Below are 22,308 nucleotides of genomic sequence, written 5' to 3'. Positions count from 1 at the left end.
CAGGGCAAGCTTTGGATGCAAGGGCTAGGAGTTATGACAATATAATACAACAGTGCAGGGAATAGTCTATGATGTACAAGGAATGTCTGTCTATTACAAGTATTGCTACTTCCTGTTAACGTAGAATGTGCCTCAGAAATAAACTCATAATTAATAAATCAGGGGTCACCTTGCAAATTTTTGAAACAGAGGTCAAAATGATATACAAATTAAGTCATTGCAGAATCCAATATGGCCGCAGAATCCAATATGGCCGCTGAATACTGTGTTAAATCTATGGAAAAATAAAAGATTGTCGATTTCCTTGAAACAAGATATTGAACCCCAAAGTTTCTTTTATTATTTCAAAAGGACACAGAACAAACTTTCATATGGTAAAGTTTAGGGAGATTTTTAAGAACTTTGGTTTTCCGGGAAATTTGTCCCTGATTTTATCTTAAGCCATGAAAACTACTGTATAGGCCATCCAAACTCCAGTTCCATTTCGATACTATAATTTCAATCCTATTCCAGACTTTTTACTTGTAAATTTAGTAGCTTTAATTCCATGGATGTCAAACAGACATGGACGTCAAACATTTCTTCAGACACAATTTTCTTATGTTATTTTTTGTTGAAGTGAACTGTGCCAATAGTTATGTATAACTTTTTTTTAGCAGTATATTTATTCACATGTTTTGTGTTGTCTTTTTAAGCCACCATACTTATTATAATATTGGGCCAAATAAATATTTGTCAAGTCTTATTTGTTATCTTTATTTTAACTGCAACACTTACTAGACCAAAGATGGACCAACTTTTGTATATATAATTGATGTACCTAAAAAATATCAGAATAGTTAGTTTTGTGTTTCTCCTGCCACCGTTTTCCCTAAGAAATGATTGATTTGTAATTTAGATAATGGTGTAGCCATGTGTAGTGGCAAAGACAACCAATGATTTCATTTACCCTCAGAGAGTGGACTACATAAACGTTGCACGAGCTATAACTTGAGTATTATTTTTTTCCAATCAGACAACCAACAATATATTCACTGAAAATTATTCAACTATCAATATGTATTTGACAGCTAGCAGTTCTAATAACCACTAGATGATAAAAACAACAATTTGGATTACTTCAATTTGTGTGAAAGTGGTTGACTTGTTCTCAGTGGTGACAAAAAAAACATTTTGCAGCAAAAAAAAGTCACTCTGGAAGGGTAATTGAAATTTAGTGATACTGACAAAGGCTCACTTTTTATTAATACAGTTTATATATTACTTTTAGTACATTCTAGAATTTGCCGTCCCAATTTTTGTGTAAAACATAAAATGTATATTGTACTAGTAACAACAGAAAAATCCTGAAAGAATGTGTTGAATGTGCCTTCTTGACTCTCCTAAGACCCAAAATATAATCTACTACAGACATTATATCGTTATCTAGATAGTTTTATTAAATAATAAGAAGTTTGAATTATCACCAAATATTTAAAGACTATTCCTGTAACATTTGTATCATTAGAAGGCAATGCATCTAATTTTAAACATAACTAATTTCCTGTCTATATTACACCCATTTATCCTAGCCTCAGTAGAAGGATGGGTGGTTGATCTGGCAAGCATCCTCTCCACACAGCCTGTGAATTCTGTATTTCAATTTTAATGTTTTTCGTCACATTTCAAATCATGAGGAAAAATTCGGCTTAAAATTAACAAATCACCTGCTGATGTTTGAGGTCATTTGTAAAATGATCACAAACAGGGTCACATCTGGACAACTTGACCTAATCAACATAATGTAGGCATCATGTGACCTAATCAACATAATGCTCCTACTATCAGTCAGCTTTGAAAAAAGGAACTTGTTCCATCAAGGAATTCTGGAAACATCTTGGAGATCTAGTTCCTGGCAAGACATCTCAACGATTTTCAAATATTAACATTGACGGGGACATCTTAACTGATCCAAAATCAGTTGCAGATGGTTTAAATCTTTGGTTCACATCTGTTGTTGAAAAATATGTGACCAAATTCAATCAAAGGTCTAATGTATCCATGGATAAGCTTAGGGACTTTGTGTCTGAAAAACAATCCGACTTATGTTTTGACATTCCTGAAGTGACAGTAGATTTTATAGAAAAGCAACTAAGATCGTTAGACCCAAGAAAAACTTCAGGTCTAGATGGGATTCATTCTAAATTTCTTGTGATATCTGCTGATATTATTGCTCCATCTTTGACTGCAATTTTCAATAGGTTCATTCGCTCGGGTAGTTTTCCCAGTATATGGAAAGAAGCCAAAGTGACACCTTTGTATAAGGGCGGTATTGCAAGTGACCCTAGCAATTACCGTCCAGTAAGTGTTCTTCCAATACTGTCAAAATTGTTTGAGCGACATATCCATCAACACCTTATCACTTATTTGGACAACAATGAACTACTTCATGATAAACAGTCTGGGTTTCGTACTTTTCATTCTTGCCAAACGGCATTAACTGCATTATTAGACTCTTGGTGTAATCACATTGACAACAAAGATCTGGTTGGTGTAGTCTTCCTTGATTTGAGGAAGGCGTTTGACCTTGTGAATCATGAAATATTATTTGATAAATTGCATATTTATGGTGTTAATAAAACATCCTTGAATTTATTCAACTCATATCTCGCGAATAGGAAGCAACGGGTTTCTATAAATGGTTGTATTTCTGATAGCGTTCCCCTAGAGGTTGGGTTACCCCAAGGATCGATATTAGGACTGCTTCTGTTTCTCTTGTATATCAACGATTTGCCACTTTGTACTTCGAATTGTGAAATCGATATGTTTGCTGACGATTCTACGATTCATACGTCGGCACAGTCAGTGACAGATCTTGAGTACAAGTTAATCGGTGCTCTTGGTGGTATTAGTGATTGGTGTACTGAAAACAAAATGTGCCCTAACATTGACAAGACAAAATGTATGCTAATTACAACTAGACAGAAACGAACACACTTGTCACGTAGTGACTTGAATGTGAAACTGGGTGATTATGATATTGAAAATGTTCTAAGTGAAAAGTTGTTGGGAATAGTCATAAACAATGATTTGTCATGGTCTTCACATGTAAACAATATTGTGAAGAAAATTAAATCTAAGTTATATCTCTTGGCGCGAATAAAGTGCTTCCTTCCAGAATCGGCACGGCGGCAATACTATAATAGCTTTATTTTACCTCACTTTGATTACTGTCAAGCAGTATGGGGCTGCTGCAGCAAGATCGACAACACCCGATTAAATAGTCTACTGAAACGTTCCATGAGGCTTATTTTAAATTGTGACGCCGGCATATCTCCCACCGAGATGCTAATCAGGCTAAACTGGTATCCACTCTCCTATCGTTACAAATTTAATAACGTTGTTTCAGTTTATAAAGCATTACATGGCCAATATCCCACTTATATCACTCGATTACTTTCACCATATAGACCTAGTCGGTCTTTGCGCTCAGTTACAAATCACTCGTTACTAGTCCCATTTGCCAGAACAAATGTTTTTAAGGAATCATTTCGAGTAGCAGCGCCTACACTCTACAATCAACTACCGGCTGCAATAAGATCTATTACTAATATTAGAAGTTTCAAAATTGCGTGTCATAAACATTACTTTCAGGGTTTCATAGATGACAATGTAAATTTTTAGTATGGTCGTATTTTTTCTGTCACTTGCTGTCTGTATTTTGTCTGTTGGACGTTTTGTGCCGTTATTGCATTTTTTTGCAATTTGTATGTAGTCTCCTTTTCTGCCATTGTATTTTAATTTGTTCTTTTTTGTTCTCGACCCTCATGAAAAAAGGCTGTTACCTATGAGGCTATCGAGTTTAAATAAAGTTTATTATTATTATTATTATTATTATTATTATTAATCAACATAACATTGGGATCACGTGACTTAATCAAAATATTGTAAGCATCATGTGACCTAATCAACATAATGTAGATATCATGTTGTGACTTAATCGACATAATATATGTATCATGTGACTGCGCATGATATCCTTGAAAAATACTGAATTTACATTTGTAAATTAATGAGTTCACAGACGTTGTGGAGCGAACACTTGATAGGTTCACCATCCAGCCTTCTACTGAGAAAATATCATCTTGGAATATCATCTTGAATAACCAAGCTCCTGGCTTGGAAAATGCCTTGCCGTAGAAAATCTGTTGAAATAGTCTGCAGCTGTTATAAGATGCAAAAACTAGCCAAATACAATTATTGAATTTTATCAACTTACACTTTTATTGATGATACTTATTTGTTGTGTCCATGGTGTAACTGTAAATAGCTACTCAAATATACTTCATTTTAAAGAAAAGATAGTGTTTTATGATAATTTTGAAAGAAAACAAAAATGGCGAGTACACATGAAAGGGAAGACAATGAAATCTCAATATACATGTACTTTAAAATTTGTGAAATATATTCCTAAATGTACTTGTGATTCCACACCCTATGAATTCACAATGTTTTAGTTGTGGTGAACTTCTAGATTTTACTTCCTTCATGTTTTTCTCTGTTAAGTTTAAAGGCCTGGGATTCAATCCCAGGTTCTCACATCAGTGTAATCTTATCAGTAGAGCCATAAGGATTACATAGTATCATTCTTTTGTGCTGGATCAACTTTTACTTTATTCTCGCAAGCCAGAGCACATGGTGTGTCTATTAAGCACAGGGCTAGTGGTTTATGATGATACTTTTACTTGAGCTGTGCCATTCAACTGTTTTACATGACAACAGAATGTACAAATTATGTACAAGTATTAGGTTAATATTCGTTGACATGGTGGACTCCATAAAAGGTCGAAGTTCAATAAGAGAAAACAAAGGTCGACCCAAACTTATCCATGAAGATATCTCTTATCAAACTCTAACTGACTTAGAAGTCAACCATAGGGTGGTTTGATCATTGACAGTGTCAAAACTGTCACTCTTAAGGTCCATGCAATAGTTTGATATGCAACAACGTTGCATATACACATTGTTAGTTTGTTAGTATGTGTAGAGGAGGTAGATTTATTATGGCATTGTTCAACTGCTTGCAGTAAGACATGTTATTACATATGTACCAGCGATTACTTGCACCGCTGTACACGCATACTAATGGTGTTTGCACTGCAGTGCAATACCAAAAACATTATTGCATACTGGCATGCAAATGATATGCAAATGTGGACGCAGTCACTTGCTGTACATGAAAGCGCACGATCGCACAGTATCATATTTACGGAAATTTGCTATTGGGGATAATCATATGTATTATTATAATAACAGAACTCCATGCAGTGTGAGTTCCAGTGTGGGTACTGGGGGGGGGGGGGGGTATTTGCACGAGTGCTTGCAGTGTTTTCTGCTGCACTTTCACTCGCACAGACAACACTGCACGAGTATGCCACACTTGCACTCGCATGTCATGAGGTTCTGTCATATTTATTCAAGAAATAGAAAAAATGATCATCAGAGATTGATATCATGATATTGTGAGAGAACACTACTTGTGGAATCTCACATCTTGTGCAAAGTCAGTATCATTTATGTGTGACAAGAATTGTTATTTTCTGAGCAATATTTGACAAATATACCTAAACCTCACTGATAGAAAAGAAGCAAAGAATTTTAAGTGCCATCTTGTTATATTCCTTCTTAATCCTGCCATTTCAGTTATTTTGCTAAAACTTATTGTGCATTTTGTATCGTTTTATGTTCCATCGAATGATAAATTTACTAAATTTTATGAAGTCCAAAATACCCATACAAAATATAATGTTAGTGTACATCAAACTTCTGGCAATTGTTCATGTGTGAGAGATTCACATGACAAGCAATTGATGCCTCAGTCTATGAACTTTGAACATTGTGGAGGTCTATACAGTTGTACGTTCTCTTTACTATTTGTATACATTACTCCACACTATAAATAACTGATTCATCCGAGTGAAATACAGGCCAGCCATAAATTAGGCCTTGAAATTGCTTATAAATTGTTAAGAGATAATGCAATACTGTCAAAACTAATCTCATGTCATAGTCATACACTGGTTCTGATCAGACTTCCACTACTCCAGAGAACTGGCTGTCCGGTTTGACAAAATCGTTAGTTTTCTGTCTCGGCAGTATGTTGAACCAGATAGCCAAATCTCTGAGCTAGACTGTAAGACATGCTACTTCACTCTCAACAGCCTTGTAATTGCTGAGGTTATTGGCCCATGTGTGAGGGCGCCCTTACCAGATTGTCATTTGCGTCCACACATCGTATTTGACTCTTTTAGTTGTTTTGTATATATATTTTGTTTGCCAGTGATGTAAACTTTGAAATGTAATTTCTCCTTTGTTTGTCTTCCCTTATTTATTTTTTTGAGTTTCTTAAAAATTTATTTTGTAGAAGTTCACCATATATTAAAAATATAATGCTATTAATATATCTACAAGCTTTGTTCATCATTTTTACCTTCTGTTAGGGGAGGTCATGTTATGGTGATGTGTGTGTCTGTCATAAATTTCTCGTTATAGCTGCTTCAATTTAAATGAAATTTTTTATTCACTATTGTTATAATATAAATATATGTCATCAGTCATTATTACATGATGTCATCAGTCTTGCTGTAGTATGTCATCACTATTAAACTGTGTCATCAGTTTTGTGGTTGTATGTCATTACTATTGCTTTAATAATAGTACATTAGTAGTCATATAACAGTCATTGGTTTAAATATTGAAACAAATCATGCTTCTGTTATTTCGACTTTGATATGGTCTTATAAACATGTTCATATTCATGAAGGATTTCTTCAGCAGTGGGTCTCAATGCCGGATCTCTTTCTTTACACTGTCGATGAATTCTGAATAGATGGAATCTCATGATGTCACTTCCTGTCACATCACCCAATATAAAGTTGACTGCATTTGGTATTTTCCAGATGTCTGTTTTCTCATCATAACCTGGCATATCATTGTCATCAAATACCCTGTCATCATATGGCCAAAGTTGCTCAGGAGCAACAAAGTCTCCATAAAGTTGTTTATGACCACATTTAATGAGATTTCCCCTTTCAGTATCAACCTGTGGTAGAGCATCAAGATCTGAGACGATCAATGTTAAATCCTCTGTTACTAAAAACTGTGAAAGAGTTTTGGTGATGTCGTTGGAGTCACACATGACACAAACTCCGAGAGGACTGGTATGGAGAAAATGTATGATTTTCACATAATTGATACTGAGTTGAAACCTGAAGATTATTGTGTCAAACTGTTTGTACTTGTCCTGAGTTAGAATTTCATTCAGGTAATCAAGAGACTGCAAGGGGTGATATTCCAATATGGCCGACCCATCACATTGACCAATCAGCTGCACTACATGCACACTTGATGCAAATGACTTGATCATGTTCAGTCCATGGGCGAAATCTTCTTTGTATGTCTGCACTGTTAAATTGCAGTATGCTACTTGATAGCCCGTCCATTCAGCAACATATACCTTGGTAAAACAGTGAAAAATAAACAAAAGTGTGATTTAACATAACATATTGTCAAGCATCAGAATCATTCCAAAAAAGGAACTTTGTACATTAGCTTAATGTTATCTTCAACTTTCAAACATTAATTTGAAATTATGAAAAAAATTCTTGACATGGAGTTAGTTGTCCTCTCAGGCTCTCAGACATAATTTGAAGTTACAGTTATTACAAAATTTATCAAAATAGTTCACAAGCACTGTAGGTTAAGCTGCACCATCATAATAGTGTTATTCCTGCAAGACTGCTTTGAATGTCGAAATGGTATTTATAGCAATCTATACGGTAAGTCTGTTCAGAGATGTTGTCAATGGATAAATGCTGTGAAATAAACGTGCAAGAATAGGCAAAAAATCATCATAGTGACATAGTAGTTTTAATTCTAATATGACATCAAAATTTTGATTCAGATAATGAAGTTTTACCAGACAGGTACCAAACACTGAATTTTGGACTATTTTTATCATAAGTTTCAGACATTGAAGTGTTAGGGACCTTTCCATTTGTTATTTGTTTCATAGACAAAAAAACCCTGTATAATTCTAAGAGGAACAGAATTCAGTGAGATGAAATATAAAGAAATGGTATTTCTATGATAGTGTAAAAAAGTAAAAAAGCCAATCCTGACAATAGAGTCTCTTCAACCAATAATAATGTTGAAACAGTCCGTCTATCACACATTGACAATGTCAGGATTACCCCTGTGAAGGTTTTAAGCTAAAGACTACAGTTATAAACATGGTCGTCATCTCATTATCACCTGCTTCACAGCTCCATATCCAACAAATTCCTTTACATGGACATCTGTATTGATTTGATCGCATGTCAACCATGGTTCACAGTGTTCAAACCCAGGCAGACTGAAGTACCCAGACCAACACTGTGGTTTGCACAACTTCACCCCGATCACACGTTCCTTTTGTTTACATGTCAGGTTTAACCAATGAGATATATCTATTGGCGCGCCTTCGGTATTTCCTCCTTCAAGAGCGTCACCCCTGTCATCTTCCAAAAGTTCCTGGGCTAGTTTCCACAGAAGACAGATGCAGGATAGCAAGAATACGAGTGTTCCGTATCGCCATACTAACTTCATCCCTTGAACACATGTTTGACCTGATTTGACCTAGACCGGCCATTCCTCTTCCGGGTTGATTTTCACAGCTTGTAGGTTCGTCAATGTACCTATAATCAAATTAATTGCAATAAAGGTATACCGAAACCAAACTAACTTTTTAAAAATAAAGACTGTATCTTTATATTTAAATTTATGACCAGAAACGGATCTTTTGTATACAAAACTGATAATATATTGAACGACCAGTGTACTTGAAATGCTACGCTATGTAAGAAAACTCGTCTGCTATAGCATTCTGTCTCTCTGCAGGAAGAGTAACAGAACCAAGTTGCCAGGTAAGAAATTTCAGCATGAACTGTTGATTACAGAATTAGAAATTATGGTAAAGCATGGAGGTGTGTTTATAATCTCCTTGAGGAAAAGGGCTTTGATTTGAGTTTTTTTGTTTTCTCTCTCTGTTTTTGATAGTTTTATTCGTTCTGTTGTTTCAACAGAACCGTAACCGATTTTTGTTTTGTTTCCGGTTGAACGACAGGTCAAAAAAAATATCAACAAATTAACCCACCTCAAACTCAAACAAATACTACAAACAATTATACATAGGCCTAGTCTAGAACTATATGTGTACAGTCCACCCATTTCCCCAGATTCTTTGTACATGTACATAGCTGAATTACATCTAGGAGTATTGTATGCCATTCCATTTTCAGGCAGCACATGAAAAATTTAAATCCCATTTTACGACAAATGAAAACAATATGAATTTTCAATATGAGCATCTTTTCAGAAAATAAAAATGCAAAGAAACATATTATCCCACTTCAGACAGCACATTTATTTTTTTTATTGGTCACCCCCCCCCCCCACCTCCTTTTCCATCATCTATATATATTATATTCGACAATCAATAGATCCATAGCTATTAAAAATGTAAAGGGGTAGGTTTCTGTTATTTCAAACAAAAATATTCTATTCATCCACCTATCCATCAATCCGCCAATACATAAGCGCGCACACACACACACACACACACACACACACATAATGGTCCATGCATTACAAAACCTCAATTCAGTTGTGCTAAGTAGCGTTCATTGAAATGTTTACAGCCATGTATCAATGAACCAGTATAAATTTGTGAGATAAATTCAAAAATGCACAAATGACTTGGACAGAAGGCAATACTGTTCATGAAAACCATAATGCAACATTAGAGTCAAGAGAACACACCAGTTATATACAAAGACATTTTTATTGAGAAGCAGGACATAGAAAATGTGAGCTAGTGAAAATCCACTGCACTGTAATGTCTTGTACAAAATGTCTACTGTAAATTGAAATACAGAATGTTGGGTTATTAACAAGTATAATCATGTGAAATAATATACTCTGAAATACAGTCATGCACACATCTTTTGAACAATGTTATATGTTATGGAAACGACCAACAATATTCATCAGCTTGGTGGGTCAAATTAATTTCAAAAGATACAATACACAATCAGTTCAACTTAGTTAAGAACACTGAGCTTTTGTTCAGTCCTGGTCAATGATCCTCACCAGAATCACACATTTCATAGTTATAGCTGACCTCTAGGTGGCGGTATGATCAGCTAAGTGCATTACAACCTTATTTCTAATCCACTGCTATTGAGTTTGTGAAATCTGGCTATACATCATTAAGCAGTGTTTATTATTTTGGTAAAACCACTGTATGGTATTGTGTGAAATGTCTACGGAACTACACAGTTCAGTACTACCGGTAGTTCAAAGTTGTATTAAAATCACTGTGCTGGCATTTGTAAAATGGCTACGCAAGTACATGCATGTGTTTAGTCACTATTCAATGTGTGGTTAAAACCTTTGAAAGGTATTGTAGAAATCCCTACTGGATACAGGTGTACAAGGCAGAAATTCACTACTAGAATACAGATGTACATTACTGGATATAAATGTACATAACTGAAATACAGATGTATACTGTAACATACAGATCATGTACCACTATACTGTATATGAACCTACTATACTGGATACAGATGTACACTACTGGAATACAGATGTACACTACTGGAATACAGATGTACACTATTGGAATACAGATGTACACTACTGGCATACAGATGTACACTACTGGAATACAGATGTACACTACTGGAATACAGATGTACACTACTGGAATACAGATGTACACTACTGGATACAAATGTACATTACTGGATACAGATGTACACTACTGGAATACAGATGTACACTACTTTAATACAAATGTATACTACTGGAATACAGATGTACAATAGTGCATGCACACGGATGTACATTACTGTACACAGATGTACACTACTGGAATACAGATGTACATTACTGCATACTGATGTTCATTACTGCATACGGATGTACATTACTGCATACAGATGTACATTACTGCATACAGATGTACACTACTTTAATACAGATGTACACTACTGGAATACAGATGTACTTCATTACTGCATACGGATGTACATTACTGCATTCATATGTACAATACTGTATACAGATGTACACTACTGGAATACAGATGTACACTACTGGAATACAGATGTACTTCATTACTGCATACGGATGTACATTACTGCATTCATATGTACAATACTGTATACAGATGTACACTACTGGAATACAGATGTACACTACTGGATACAGATGTACACTACTGGAATACAGATGTACACTACTGTATACAGATGTACACTATTGGAATACAGATGTACATTACTGCATACAGATGTACATTACTGTATACAGATGTACACTATTGGAATACAGATGTACATTACTGCATACAGATGTACACTATTGGAATACAGATGTACATTACTGTATACAGATGTACACTATTGGAATACAGATGTACATTACTGCATATGGATGTACATTACTGCATACATATGTACAATACTGTATACAGATGTACATTACTGTATACAGATGTACACTATTGGAATACAGATGTACACTACTAGAATACAGATGTACATTACTGTATACAGATGTACACTACTGAAATACAGATGTACACTACTAGAATACAGATGTACAATACTGTATACAGATGTTCACTATTGGAATACATATGTACATTACTGCATATGGATGTACATTACTGCATACAGATGTACATTACTGTATACAGATGTTCACTACTGTATACAGATGTTCACTACTGAAATACAGATGTACATTACTAAATACAGATGTACACTACTAGAATACAGATGTACACTGTTTAGCAACAGCATCAGAGAAGAGTTGACTACTGGTTTTGATCCACAGTTCTAGTGCCTTTGTGTGTGTTAACTTTCCATGTAACAAACATTGATTTGAAGTGTCTAGAAGAAGGCCACAGGATATACCCTCATAACCTGGTGGGAGAAAACACCAGAAATAGTTTATTTTATACGTGTACATACATTTGTAAGTGGAAGTGTTAATTTCAAACTCGCCTATGATTTCTACAGGATGGAGATGTAACTCATCTCCCAATTTCATACATGGTTTTTACAAACTTACCAACTTACTTTGCGTGTCAACTTGTCAATAATTTCTACAGGATAAAAGCGTAGCTTCTCCCCTACAACTTTCACCAACTAATACTGGGTCAACTTACCAATAATTTCTACAGGATAGAGGTGTAACTTCTCTGCTACAACTTTCATATATTCTGACATGGTCTTGACCTTTGAATTCTCAATTCTCAATTTCTTGTCCCGAGACTGACGAGTCCATTTCTGACCAAACTCTTCTGTTGTAATTTTAGATGGCCTGTTGAAGCAGAGGAAAACACATCCACATTATTGTTTGCTGCACAGAAAATATGGATACACTGGCCATTCTATCAATCTATGTCATGACAACCCGTGTCTACATCACCATTACTTCTGTGGTACTCAAAATGTGAGTACAAATGTTCTTCATTCAGCTGGAAAATTTTTGTGACTTAGGTGTTTTTGTCAACATGAGTCCAGTGACTTGTAGTGACAAGGCCCCTTAAATGAGTAAATTTTGATAGCATTTTGACTGCTATTTGAAAAATTTGTACAATAACCCTAGATTTTTTTTACTGATTTGAACTGAGAATGGGTTCGAGTTTTCTTGAGCAAAGTAACAGAAAAAGTGTAAACATTTAATTTCCGAGGCACATTCTACATTAATCAGAGGTGTGGTACAACACTTCTTGCAATGGATACAGATTCATAATAGACATATTGAAAATATACACAATATAGTACACTGTACCTACCTTAGGAAATCACTCATATATAGTGAACAGTTAAAGAATAATCTCTTAGCGGTGTTAGTTTTGTCTTTGTATATGACTTGCCCACCAAATACCATATTTAAAGCTGGTGATTTACATGCTGTGTTTACCACTGTAGTATGACAATTCTGAGATCTCACTATATCTGTTGTATATGTATTGCACTCTATCCCATCTACGGTTACCTACATGATAATAACATACAATAATGAAAATAATGTTACTTTTTAAAAAGCACATTATCCCCGAAATGTTTATCCCTGGTATGTATCTGTAACAGAACAGTGGCCCTTTATATTTTTTTTCAACTCTATATACGGAGGAAAGCAACAGTGTTGTAAGTGTTGTCATAGCAATAGTTATAAAATCCTATATTACTTTTAACAGGTGTAGTCAATGAGTTGATTTTCTGAATCCTTTTGGAAAAGTGAATCAAAAATTAAAAGACTATATAGACCTAACAAAAAATCCTCAAGTGGAATGAATGATATCAAACTGAATTCCATAGTATGACATTTACTACTTTGTACACAGACCCTAAAATAAAAAAAACCCATTCATATTAATACTATAAAACATGATATACTATAAAACATGATTCACTTTTCTTTTTGGGGTGGATAACATAAGGTATATAAATGAAGGCAACACCAGATCATCATTTCCCAGGGTGCAATTCATGTCAATCTAAAACCTGATCAGACATTTATCACCATATTTGTACTTTTTGTCTGTAAAGATAAAAGTCATTCACCTTTAAATTTGAAGGTATGTCTAAAATCACTTTCACTTCCTTGGCAGTGTCCTTACTCTGATTCACAATAAATATCACCATGGCAACAACATCGGGTTTCCACACTTTACAAGCCGAGATACGTAACATTACATCCGATACTAGTTCTATATGATCCTTGGAGTATGGATATTCTGTGAGTTCATCCGGAAGACACGTTGATACTGGACTACTTTCCAGCATCATTCCAGTATCCTCATTGTCCGTATCCAGGAGACTGACGTCAGAAGATATCGTCTCTGAGTTGCCTAGTAACAGATCCTTAGCAGCATCCTCTTTGACTTGTCCTTGAAAATGTCCCATTTCATCTAGCATTCCTGAACTATTTGTGTGGATCTCGTTAACATTCCGATGTTTTCCTCCTGATATTTCCTCTTCATCCACAGAAGTCTTTTTCAAATCCGTCTGTTCCATAATCTTAGAAAAGTTTCTTAAATCTTGGGAATTGTTAGATGATGATGTATCCATGGCAATGAGATGTTGGGAATTATTAGATGATGATTTTGTATCCATGGCAACAAGATGTTCAGAACTAACTGCTAATGTTTCAAAATCTGTACCAACTGTTGATATACTTTGTTGACCACTTTCATTTTGTGATTCTGACGGTTTTCCATAAGTGAGATTGCTCTCAGTGTTCTCAGTATTTCTAGACACTGGCAATTGTCCAGTTTGTACAGTAGCTGGGAGTTCAGGGACTCTAACATCTACATCATCTAAAAGATGAAGACTTGACAGTAAGTCCACATTTGTTGTTGTTTCTGTATCTTTATCACCTATGTCTAATAGTCCAACACCTTCAACTAAACTATCTGTAAACACAGTCTTCTGTGATGAGTTGTTTTGTTTCTGTCTTACATCCGTATTCTGAAGTGAAAAAATAACAAAAATGGATAAAAAACATCGCCATTATTTTTTTATTAGTGTGTGGGAAACTAATTTAAATTGTTGCTTGTAATGTAAACTATCTCAAAATTCAGTAAATAGAGGCTAGTGAGTCTGAGTAATATGCACAGATTTTTGATGAAACATAATCAGTTCTAGCAATGACCATGATAAAAAATAAGAAATGTACATGTCAAATTTCATTTTGCTCCATCCAGAATCATGTACAGACACACACAGACAGACAGACAGACACACACAGCATACAACACAGATATAGCAATAACATTTCTCATAAGAGGTACATGCACAAAATCATACTTTAGTCAAAACTGTTATAAGATTATGTGGATGACTATAGCACTATACAACTGCAGGTAATTCTCACCTGTTCTTGTTTACCCACAATTCCACTAAATAGAGCATTTGCTAGTTGGTGTTTTATCTTCTCCTCTTCAGATTGAACAGCTGGTTCACTTGGCAGTGATGTGACACCAGTGGCAGTTGCTGAACTTATCTAGAGCAAAAAAATCAAATGAACGACAGCAATATAATAATCATCCACCTTTCATTATGATGACTTAGTGACAAGAATAGGAAATTTAAGAAATGTAAGTTCTACCAGTCATGTCATGAACAGATATAAAATTTATATCACATTATCGAGGCTCTCCCAAACTAAACAGACATAGGCACACATATTTCTCTTGTACTTCTGAGAAGAATGTTGAAGGATACTTCATCTCAGAGAATTTATGCACAGATAGATGGACGCAAAGATGAATACGGGAAAGCCATTAATAGCCCTCAATTCAGGGCTAACTAAAAATATGTTATATCATACCTGTGTAATGGGTGTAGACTTGGTTGGTCTGTTCTCTATTGTGTCTAAACTGTCTATTGGTCTACCTATAGTAGATATAGTATCTCCTGGTCTATGTTTGGTAGCTTTGGTTTGTTTGTACCCTTCTTTACTCCAGACTTTTCGTACCCCTGTTAGATTAAGACCTCGTGACCTGTAACCAAAGTAATAACACATACTTAGCACATCTGTCAACATTACTACTTTTCTTTGCTTTAAACAACGTGTGTTCTTCAAAGACATGACAACAAATCAAATCAAATTGGGCCAGGCAAATTTAAAACTTTTTTCGACATCAGTGTCTGATTTACATTTTGACTTATTTTGAAAATATAAAAAACGGTCAGTGGCTCAAGAAAGCTTAAACTATACTATTTTACATCAGACTTTGCAACTCAGATGTTGTGACCCTTTTTCATTTACTGTCTGTTTGTCACACCTGTCACATATTGTAAATGGACAGAATGTTTAGTGAAGAGATAGCCACCACACCATGCTTATATGGGAAAAGTGATGTATTTAGAAACCCAGCAGATTTTCTGCAATTATGGTAATCTGTAATCTGTAATCAAACACTACCCTGTATCCACACATCCTATTGGTTCAGAGCTATTCCCAGATGATCATTTAGACTAAAACCTTCACCCTTACCCTATATCCTCATATCCTATTGGTTCAGAGCTATTCCCAGATGTTCCTGAGCTGAGAGACGGGTCCAATGCTATTGTAATCATTGGTGATTTCTGTGGTGGTGTTGACTTGGATGTAGTACTGGCTACTGAGGTGCTCGGACTCTTGTAGGGTTCAAAGTTCAAACCAGCCCATAGCGATGATTTCAAGACTGGAAAGATATAAACATGTGATATTCATAGATGAATTCATAAATCTATTGAAATTTGAAGGGAGATGTAGGTAATCTAAATGCTACTATGCCCTCTAGTGGCAGCAAGTGAGCAACGCTTGTGGTTCTTGTTGAAAGCTCTCGTTAAAGGAAAAGGCCAGTCTGGCTTACTTCTGCTGTAAGTACACTTTTATCAATTACTGCAACTTACAAGTTACATAATGATTTGGGGTGATAAAGTAGCACCTTGGTAACTTATTCAACTTTGAAATCCTGTGAAGAAGCCCTACTGCACTTTACATGTGTTTGATCATTTTGGACATTCCCTTCATTAGAAAACCACTGGTGATATTTATATGTCATATTTATCACACTCTTTAACTTGACACTCTTTGTATGTGTACAAATATTTGTCACTGGCCATAATATCATACTCATGCAATATTACATAGCGATTTAAATTTTGTGAAAAGTAAAGTTGCAGGGAGCTTTTGCATCAATTGTAGAACCTTCACCAACTAACTGTGAATAGGTGTTGGTTTTCTAAAAGTATTCATCACATGCAGGCAATGCCACAAAAGATCTGTGAGAGACTCTACACTGTGTTGTTGATATCTAATGCAAGATGTCACTGTCCTTGCATCTTGCACTGTATACCCCAATACATAAAGTGTTATGTTCACATTTCATGACAATGACTATATGAATATTCACTGTCCTGGCATCTTGCACTGTATATGCACTGAGACTAATCTACACCTACCTCTCTTAGCTAGTCCAGTATTTGATAGGCCAAGCAAGTGAAGCATAGGGAATACAAGATATATATGTGAAGGTATAGGGAATGGATTTTAATAGTAGAAATAGCATACAATATATATACATACAAGTCAAGCTACAAGCAATGGATTTAGTAGAAATAGCATACAAGATATAGATGTGAAGGTACAGACAATGGATTTAAACAACAACAACAACAACAACAACAACAACAACAACAACAACATACAATATATATTTTTGTTTGAAGGTATAGGCAATAGATAGACATAACATACCAGATTTATATCTGAAGGTACACGTTACAGGTAACTGATTTTATGTAGGAAATGGCAGACAATATATTAAAGTGAAGGTATCTATTTTTGTGTGAAGGTACAGGCAATAGATTTTAGTAGAATTAGCAGTGGGAAGCATGTAAGAAATTGCCCTTCTATGTAGTATACTTTTCCTAGAGAGAATTTCAACTGTTTTGCAACTGACAAAATATTGACAAATGTGGCAATATTGTATGTGGCAATATTGACAAAATATGGTAGCAGAAAGTGATTGTATAAGAGATGAAATGACTATAGAAGTGATTTAGATGGTTCATTTTTGGCATGAAATTGTACTTTGTATACTAGATATTACACTACAAATTCAATTTCAGAATTTTTTTTGATTTTTCACACATCACCTTTGAAAAGAAACATGACATGGAAATGGTGAGATATTTGATAATCCAAATTTGGACAAAAGATTACTGAAATAAAATTATTTTTGATCTGTAAATTTTGGTATAAAAACCTTTGTTCAGAAATGATCAGAAATGATCCATTTCCAAGTAAAAAGTTATCAAGACATATAATTTTTCATTTTTATAGAGAAAATGTTTTGCTGAGAACTGTTCAGCTTGACTATGATATTAAACAATATCCAAAATATACACTGTTTGGTGTTAATTTTGGTGGGAAAACTTCTACTCAGATATGGTTGACAATTTGCCATACAAGTAGAATTTCTTACCCATAGGAAGTTGCTGTGTTTGTCGTTGTTGTCGAGATTTGTACACTGGTGCACCCTGGGCAAGACCTTCTGATACATATTCATCCAGGAAGGATAAGGTGGCATCAATCTAACACAAAAAAATGTATTTAAATTATGAAAGAAAGTAATCACCAAAGTCATGTACATATGCCGCCTATGATAAACCACCTTTGTGCAAGGTTTGAATGACATTAGCCGGTACATTTCATTTCAGAAATGTGGGTGGCCATCCAAGGCCACACATGTTCATCCATGAAAGAAAAAGTAAAATCAATCTTTTTTTTCAAATTTTTTTTTTTTAAAAGCCGATCTGCAACCAAAACTACTATGCAGAGATGTAAACCACAGCTGAATTATTTGTTATAGTAGTAACACCTTTAATAGAAGGGATAATCATACAGCCAGCTCTTCCAGAAAGGTACGAGATAACCACAATTAGATTATTTGTTACATCTGACAGATTGATTCCAACATGTTTTTGTCAATGGAATGATATATTTCCCATAATACATCATTCAAAATGGGAGGACTCAGGTTTACAAGTTCCTTATTTGAAATATGGTGATATGGTATCAAATGAAAAAAAAGTGCATTAGCTAGAAATATTTATATTTTCTTATTTCTTATTTCATATAAACAATCCTAAAGTTATAAAATTATGAATCAAATCAGCTACAACTATTCTTACCTCTAAAGATTGACTTGTTGGAGATGGTAGGACTGTCTTCATTGTGGTAAGGTCCTGACACATCTGATCAAACTCACAAGCTTTCTGCAAAAAGAGGTGAAAATGACAAATTTCAGTGATAAAATCTTTTATCATTCTTTGTGTCTTGTCCTTTGAGCTGTAATTTTTTAGATAATTATGTCACAGACAGGCAGGCAGGCAGACAGGCAGACAGACAGGCAGGCAGACAGACAGGCAGGTAGGTAGGCAGACAGACAGACAGACAGACAGACAGAGACATGGACAAATGGACAGGCATACTGATAATGACAGACAGAGACAGACAGACAGACAGATGACAAACATCGCTATCTCAAATCCTTCCCATTATTGCAGGTAATGATTATACCAGACTATACATGACAAAGTATAAAGTAAATTTTACCTGTCTAATATCCATGTTTTCACCTGAGTGTTGAAATCTCTTGATAACAGTAGTAACAGTATCATTGTACACCCCACTGTGAGCTACAACTTTAATCATTGCACTGAGTATCCAGCTGTTTGTAGTGGTGTCATCAAAGCTTCTCTGCAACAGCTCTGACATCTTAATGAGTACTTCACTGGGTTGAATGGAATCATCTAGGTGGGAAAACTCACCTATGACCTACAAATCACAGATAATGACTGTGTGAAACACTTCCACTGGGATGATATGTGATTTTCATCATTGTAGTTTTGTTAGTCTGTAAGGTATGCCAGGATGGGGCGCCCTCACACACCAGTCAACCACTTACAAATAGACAAAGTATGCTGTTGAGGCTGGAGTGACACGACATATCTATACAGTCTATAGTTTTGTAGCATAAGAACTATTATGGTTAAAATTTTAAATTTTGGAACTGAATCAAATTAATACATACAGGCTTTGTTTCCAAATACATTTTTGAATAGTTTTTAGTATAGAAATGATGGCAAGGAGTCTGGAAGCATTTGTCTATCACTGAGTAGAGACTAGAATAGGTAGAGAATAGTTTCTAGTATTAGAATGCTTACCCAACAAATAACTTGAACCAAAGAGTCTGGAAGAATTGGTCTATTAATTAGGGAATAGTAAGATTTGACTGCATTGATTCTCAGTTCTCTGTCATACTCTTCAGCTGCTGTATCTATGTTTTAAACAAAATCAGACAAAAACATCAGACGCGAAAAATGACAAATGTAGGAACTGGATCATTGAACAACGTCATCTTTGGGTTGAATGGGGAATATGACTACACAGGCATTTTCAAAAACTGTGGGTTGTGGAGAGTCATGATTGCACATCATTTATATCATGCAACAATTGCCGAGAAACACATCGTTGAAACTTGATCGTCATTCATTGTTCAAGGGAGGTCCTTGCCATAGGCATGCATTCTCTCATAGCAGTCAGCAGACATGCATGTATAATAGCAGAACATAAACTTTCATCTGTCATCATGTTGTCAACCTTTCAATTGGACATTACCTTCTGCTATCAATCTCATCAGATTGTTGGCCCCTCCTTTGCATAAAGAAGGAGGAAGACTTCTCACAGGTTCATGATGCATATAATATGCAAATATATGTTATTTGATATCTGATTGGCTGTCTTACCTTCTGCTATTAATCTCATTAGATTATTGGCTACTTCTTTGGGTACAATATTACCAGCTAGTAGGAAGACTTGATTAATTATGTTTAAATACCACTCAGCACTTGGAGAAAATCTGCTATGGTGTTAAGGAAATGTGTTCTGTTGTAATGAGTATAAAACTTGGTTGGAAATTATCAAGTTTTCCATAGAAAAGCAGGCTATTCTAAGAATAACATCTCTGTCTTACCAGACAAAAGAATCGGAGCTATCCTATATCTCTACACTTTATTACGAATGATCACAGTGTTTCCGATATGTCTCTTTCAAATATTTGTAAGATTTCTGGTAATGAAGATCAATTGAGGTTGAAGGAGGAGGAAATTATTTTCTGCCTCAGAACGTTAGAACCCGATAGAATGAATATATTATTTACGTCATTCCCTACCATCTAACTACACTTATTCTATCTTTCAGGGTGTATGTTTGGGTTCTTATGGTACATGTGATTCTTAGATCTCTCTATGCGTACTTTACCGTTTATTTGAAATTGTGGTGTATCATTCTATTTTAGTACATAGGTATGTGTTGGTTAGTTTACCCACACATATCTTGCTAAGCGTAAGCTTTTTGTAAAGGAATATTCATGTGAAACGTCAGGATAGTATTTATTGATTAAGGACTGTTTTACTCGTTACTTTTGCACTCCTATTTTGAAGAAACTGTAGAGTTGTAATCTCTCGATTGCTTTAGATGTTTGCTTACTAAAAACTATCACTTGATGCATAGATTATTGTTTGGTGATGTGAAATGAAAGGAATGAACATAATGATTCTTGCAAAAAGGATATTTTTCGGCAAGTTCAGTTATTTTTGAAACCAAATCCTTCTTGACATAGTTGTCCTTGGTTGAATTCAGATATTCTATCAGTTTTTCACAAATGATTGCAATATTAGATTGACTACACATTCTGTATAATAGATCTAATGTCTGTAACAGAAAATATATCAGTTGAAAGGCAATATTAAGTTTATCACCTCCTCATAGAAAGGCTACATACAGTATATTGACTACTACATACAATGACTTTTCATGGCAGGTAAGGACAATACACAATATGTTGACTATTCATAGTAGTGCTACATACAGTAAAATGACTACTCAGGGTCATATGCAATAATATATTGACTGCTCATTGTAGGGCTACATACAATAAAATGACTACTCAGGGTCATATGCAATAATATATTGACTGCTCACAGCAGGGCTACATATAATAATGATTTTTCATAGTAGGCAAATATACAATATATTGACTTCTCATTGTAGGGCTACATACAATAAAATGACTACTCGTAGGGTGATATACAAAATTTTGACTGCTTATAATTGGATGATATATAGTATATTGAATACTCAGGGTGATATACTATATATTGACTACTCATAGTAGAACATGAAAGCATGGATTACCTTGCGTTTGATTGCATCATCCGGATCATTTAGACATTCTATAACAATCAATTGATGTTCAGCAGCACAGGATGGATTAAGTTTGATTACAGCACTCAATGCATTCAAACCTGTCAATAGACAGGAAATGGAAAGTAGTAAGTGTTGCCCACATACCATAATGTAAAATGAGTTTCTTGACAAGAGAACCACATGAATTATGACAGTACCACAGGTGACAGTGCATTCAAGTCTTAATATAGAAATGGTTTGTGTACATTTTCAGTAATTTATATGTAGATGTGGCAACATTTCTGGTGTAATTTAGTGAAGTGTCAAATACTATGCTAGAGTAACGGACTGTCGATTTCCCCTCCTCAAAAATGGCATTCCTTCTGCCATTACAGTGTACTGAGGTTTTACAATGTAAGAATACTCACATGTGGAATTCAAGACATTTCTATGGCTTAATCTAGA

At 35.0% G+C, this 22,308-nt stretch overlaps 3 protein-coding genes across 4 annotated transcripts; all 3 read right to left on the bottom strand.

Annotated features, from left to right (window-relative positions):
• Positions 1-6,754: 6,754 nt before the first annotated feature.
• On the bottom strand, positions 6,755-7,405 carry LOC144446206 (protein O-mannose kinase-like). The gene has a single exon (XM_078135958.1). The coding sequence runs from the start codon at positions 7,403-7,405 to the stop codon at positions 6,755-6,757; it is 651 nt and encodes a 216-aa protein (XP_077992084.1).
• A 23-nt stretch (positions 7,406-7,428) lies between these two features.
• LOC144446946 (AP-4 complex subunit epsilon-1-like) lies at positions 7,429-13,079 on the bottom strand. 2 transcript variants are annotated; one of them, XM_078136792.1, is made up of 3 exons: positions 12,890-13,079; positions 12,257-12,411; positions 7,429-7,495 (listed from the first exon to the last, which is right to left on the bottom strand). In XM_078136792.1, the coding sequence occupies exons 1-3, from the start codon at positions 12,982-12,984 to the stop codon at positions 7,482-7,484; spliced, it is 264 nt and encodes an 87-aa protein (XP_077992918.1). In that variant the 5' UTR covers positions 12,985-13,079; the 3' UTR covers positions 7,429-7,481. The 2 variants fall into 2 exon arrangements, with proteins under 2 accessions (XP_077992918.1, XP_077992917.1); XM_078136791.1 differs by lacking the exon at positions 7,429-7,495 and adding an exon at positions 11,827-12,011.
• A 537-nt stretch (positions 13,080-13,616) lies between these two features.
• On the bottom strand, positions 13,617-21,206 carry LOC144446205 (uncharacterized). Its single transcript, XM_078135957.1, has 10 exons — positions 21,145-21,206; positions 20,403-20,518; positions 19,821-19,933; positions 19,210-19,431; positions 18,786-18,869; positions 18,077-18,185; positions 16,099-16,288; positions 15,430-15,601; positions 14,974-15,102; positions 13,617-14,567 (listed from the first exon to the last, which is right to left on the bottom strand). The coding sequence occupies exons 1-10, from the start codon at positions 21,204-21,206 to the stop codon at positions 13,617-13,619; spliced, it is 2,148 nt and encodes a 715-aa protein (XP_077992083.1).
• Between the last annotated feature and the right edge of the window lie 1,102 nt (positions 21,207-22,308).

Source organism: Glandiceps talaboti, chromosome 15, assembly GCF_964340395.1.
Source record: "Glandiceps talaboti chromosome 15, keGlaTala1.1, whole genome shotgun sequence".
In the NCBI taxonomy this organism is placed as follows: Eukaryota; Metazoa; Hemichordata; class Enteropneusta; family Spengelidae; genus Glandiceps; species Glandiceps talaboti.
Note: the sequence above shows the minus strand (reverse complement) of the source record. Positions and strands in the feature narration are given on the sequence as shown.

What these genes read in the sequence shown, in the direction of transcription:
- LOC144446206 (XM_078135958.1), bottom strand. Translation starts at nt 7,405, where the DNA reads ATGATCAAGTCATTTGCATCAAGTGTGCATGTAGTGCAGCTGATTGGT.
- LOC144446946 (XM_078136791.1), bottom strand. Translation starts at nt 12,984, where the DNA reads ATGGTATTTGGTGGGCAAGTCATATACAAAGACAAAACTAACACCGCT. An exon ending in TATATGAGTGATTTCCTAAG is followed by an intron (nt 12,412 to 12,889) that starts GTAGGTACAGTG and finishes CTGCTTCAACAG; the next exon opens with GCCATCTAAAATTACAACAG. An exon ending in CTATCCTGTAGAAATTATTG is followed by an intron (nt 12,012 to 12,256) that starts GTAAGTTGACCC and finishes TTCTCCCACCAG; the next exon opens with GTTATGAGGGTATATCCTGT.
- LOC144446205 (XM_078135957.1), bottom strand. Translation starts at nt 21,206, where the DNA reads ATGTTCATTCCTTTCATTTCACATCACCAAACAATAATCTATGCATCA. An exon ending in AATGAGATTAATAGCAGAAG is followed by an intron (nt 19,934 to 20,402) that starts GTAAGACAGCCA and finishes TTTAAAACATAG; the next exon opens with ATACAGCAGCTGAAGAGTAT. An exon ending in AACACAGCAACTTCCTATGG is followed by an intron (nt 16,289 to 18,076) that starts GTAAGAAATTCT and finishes ATATCTTTCCAG; the next exon opens with TCTTGAAATCATCGCTATGG.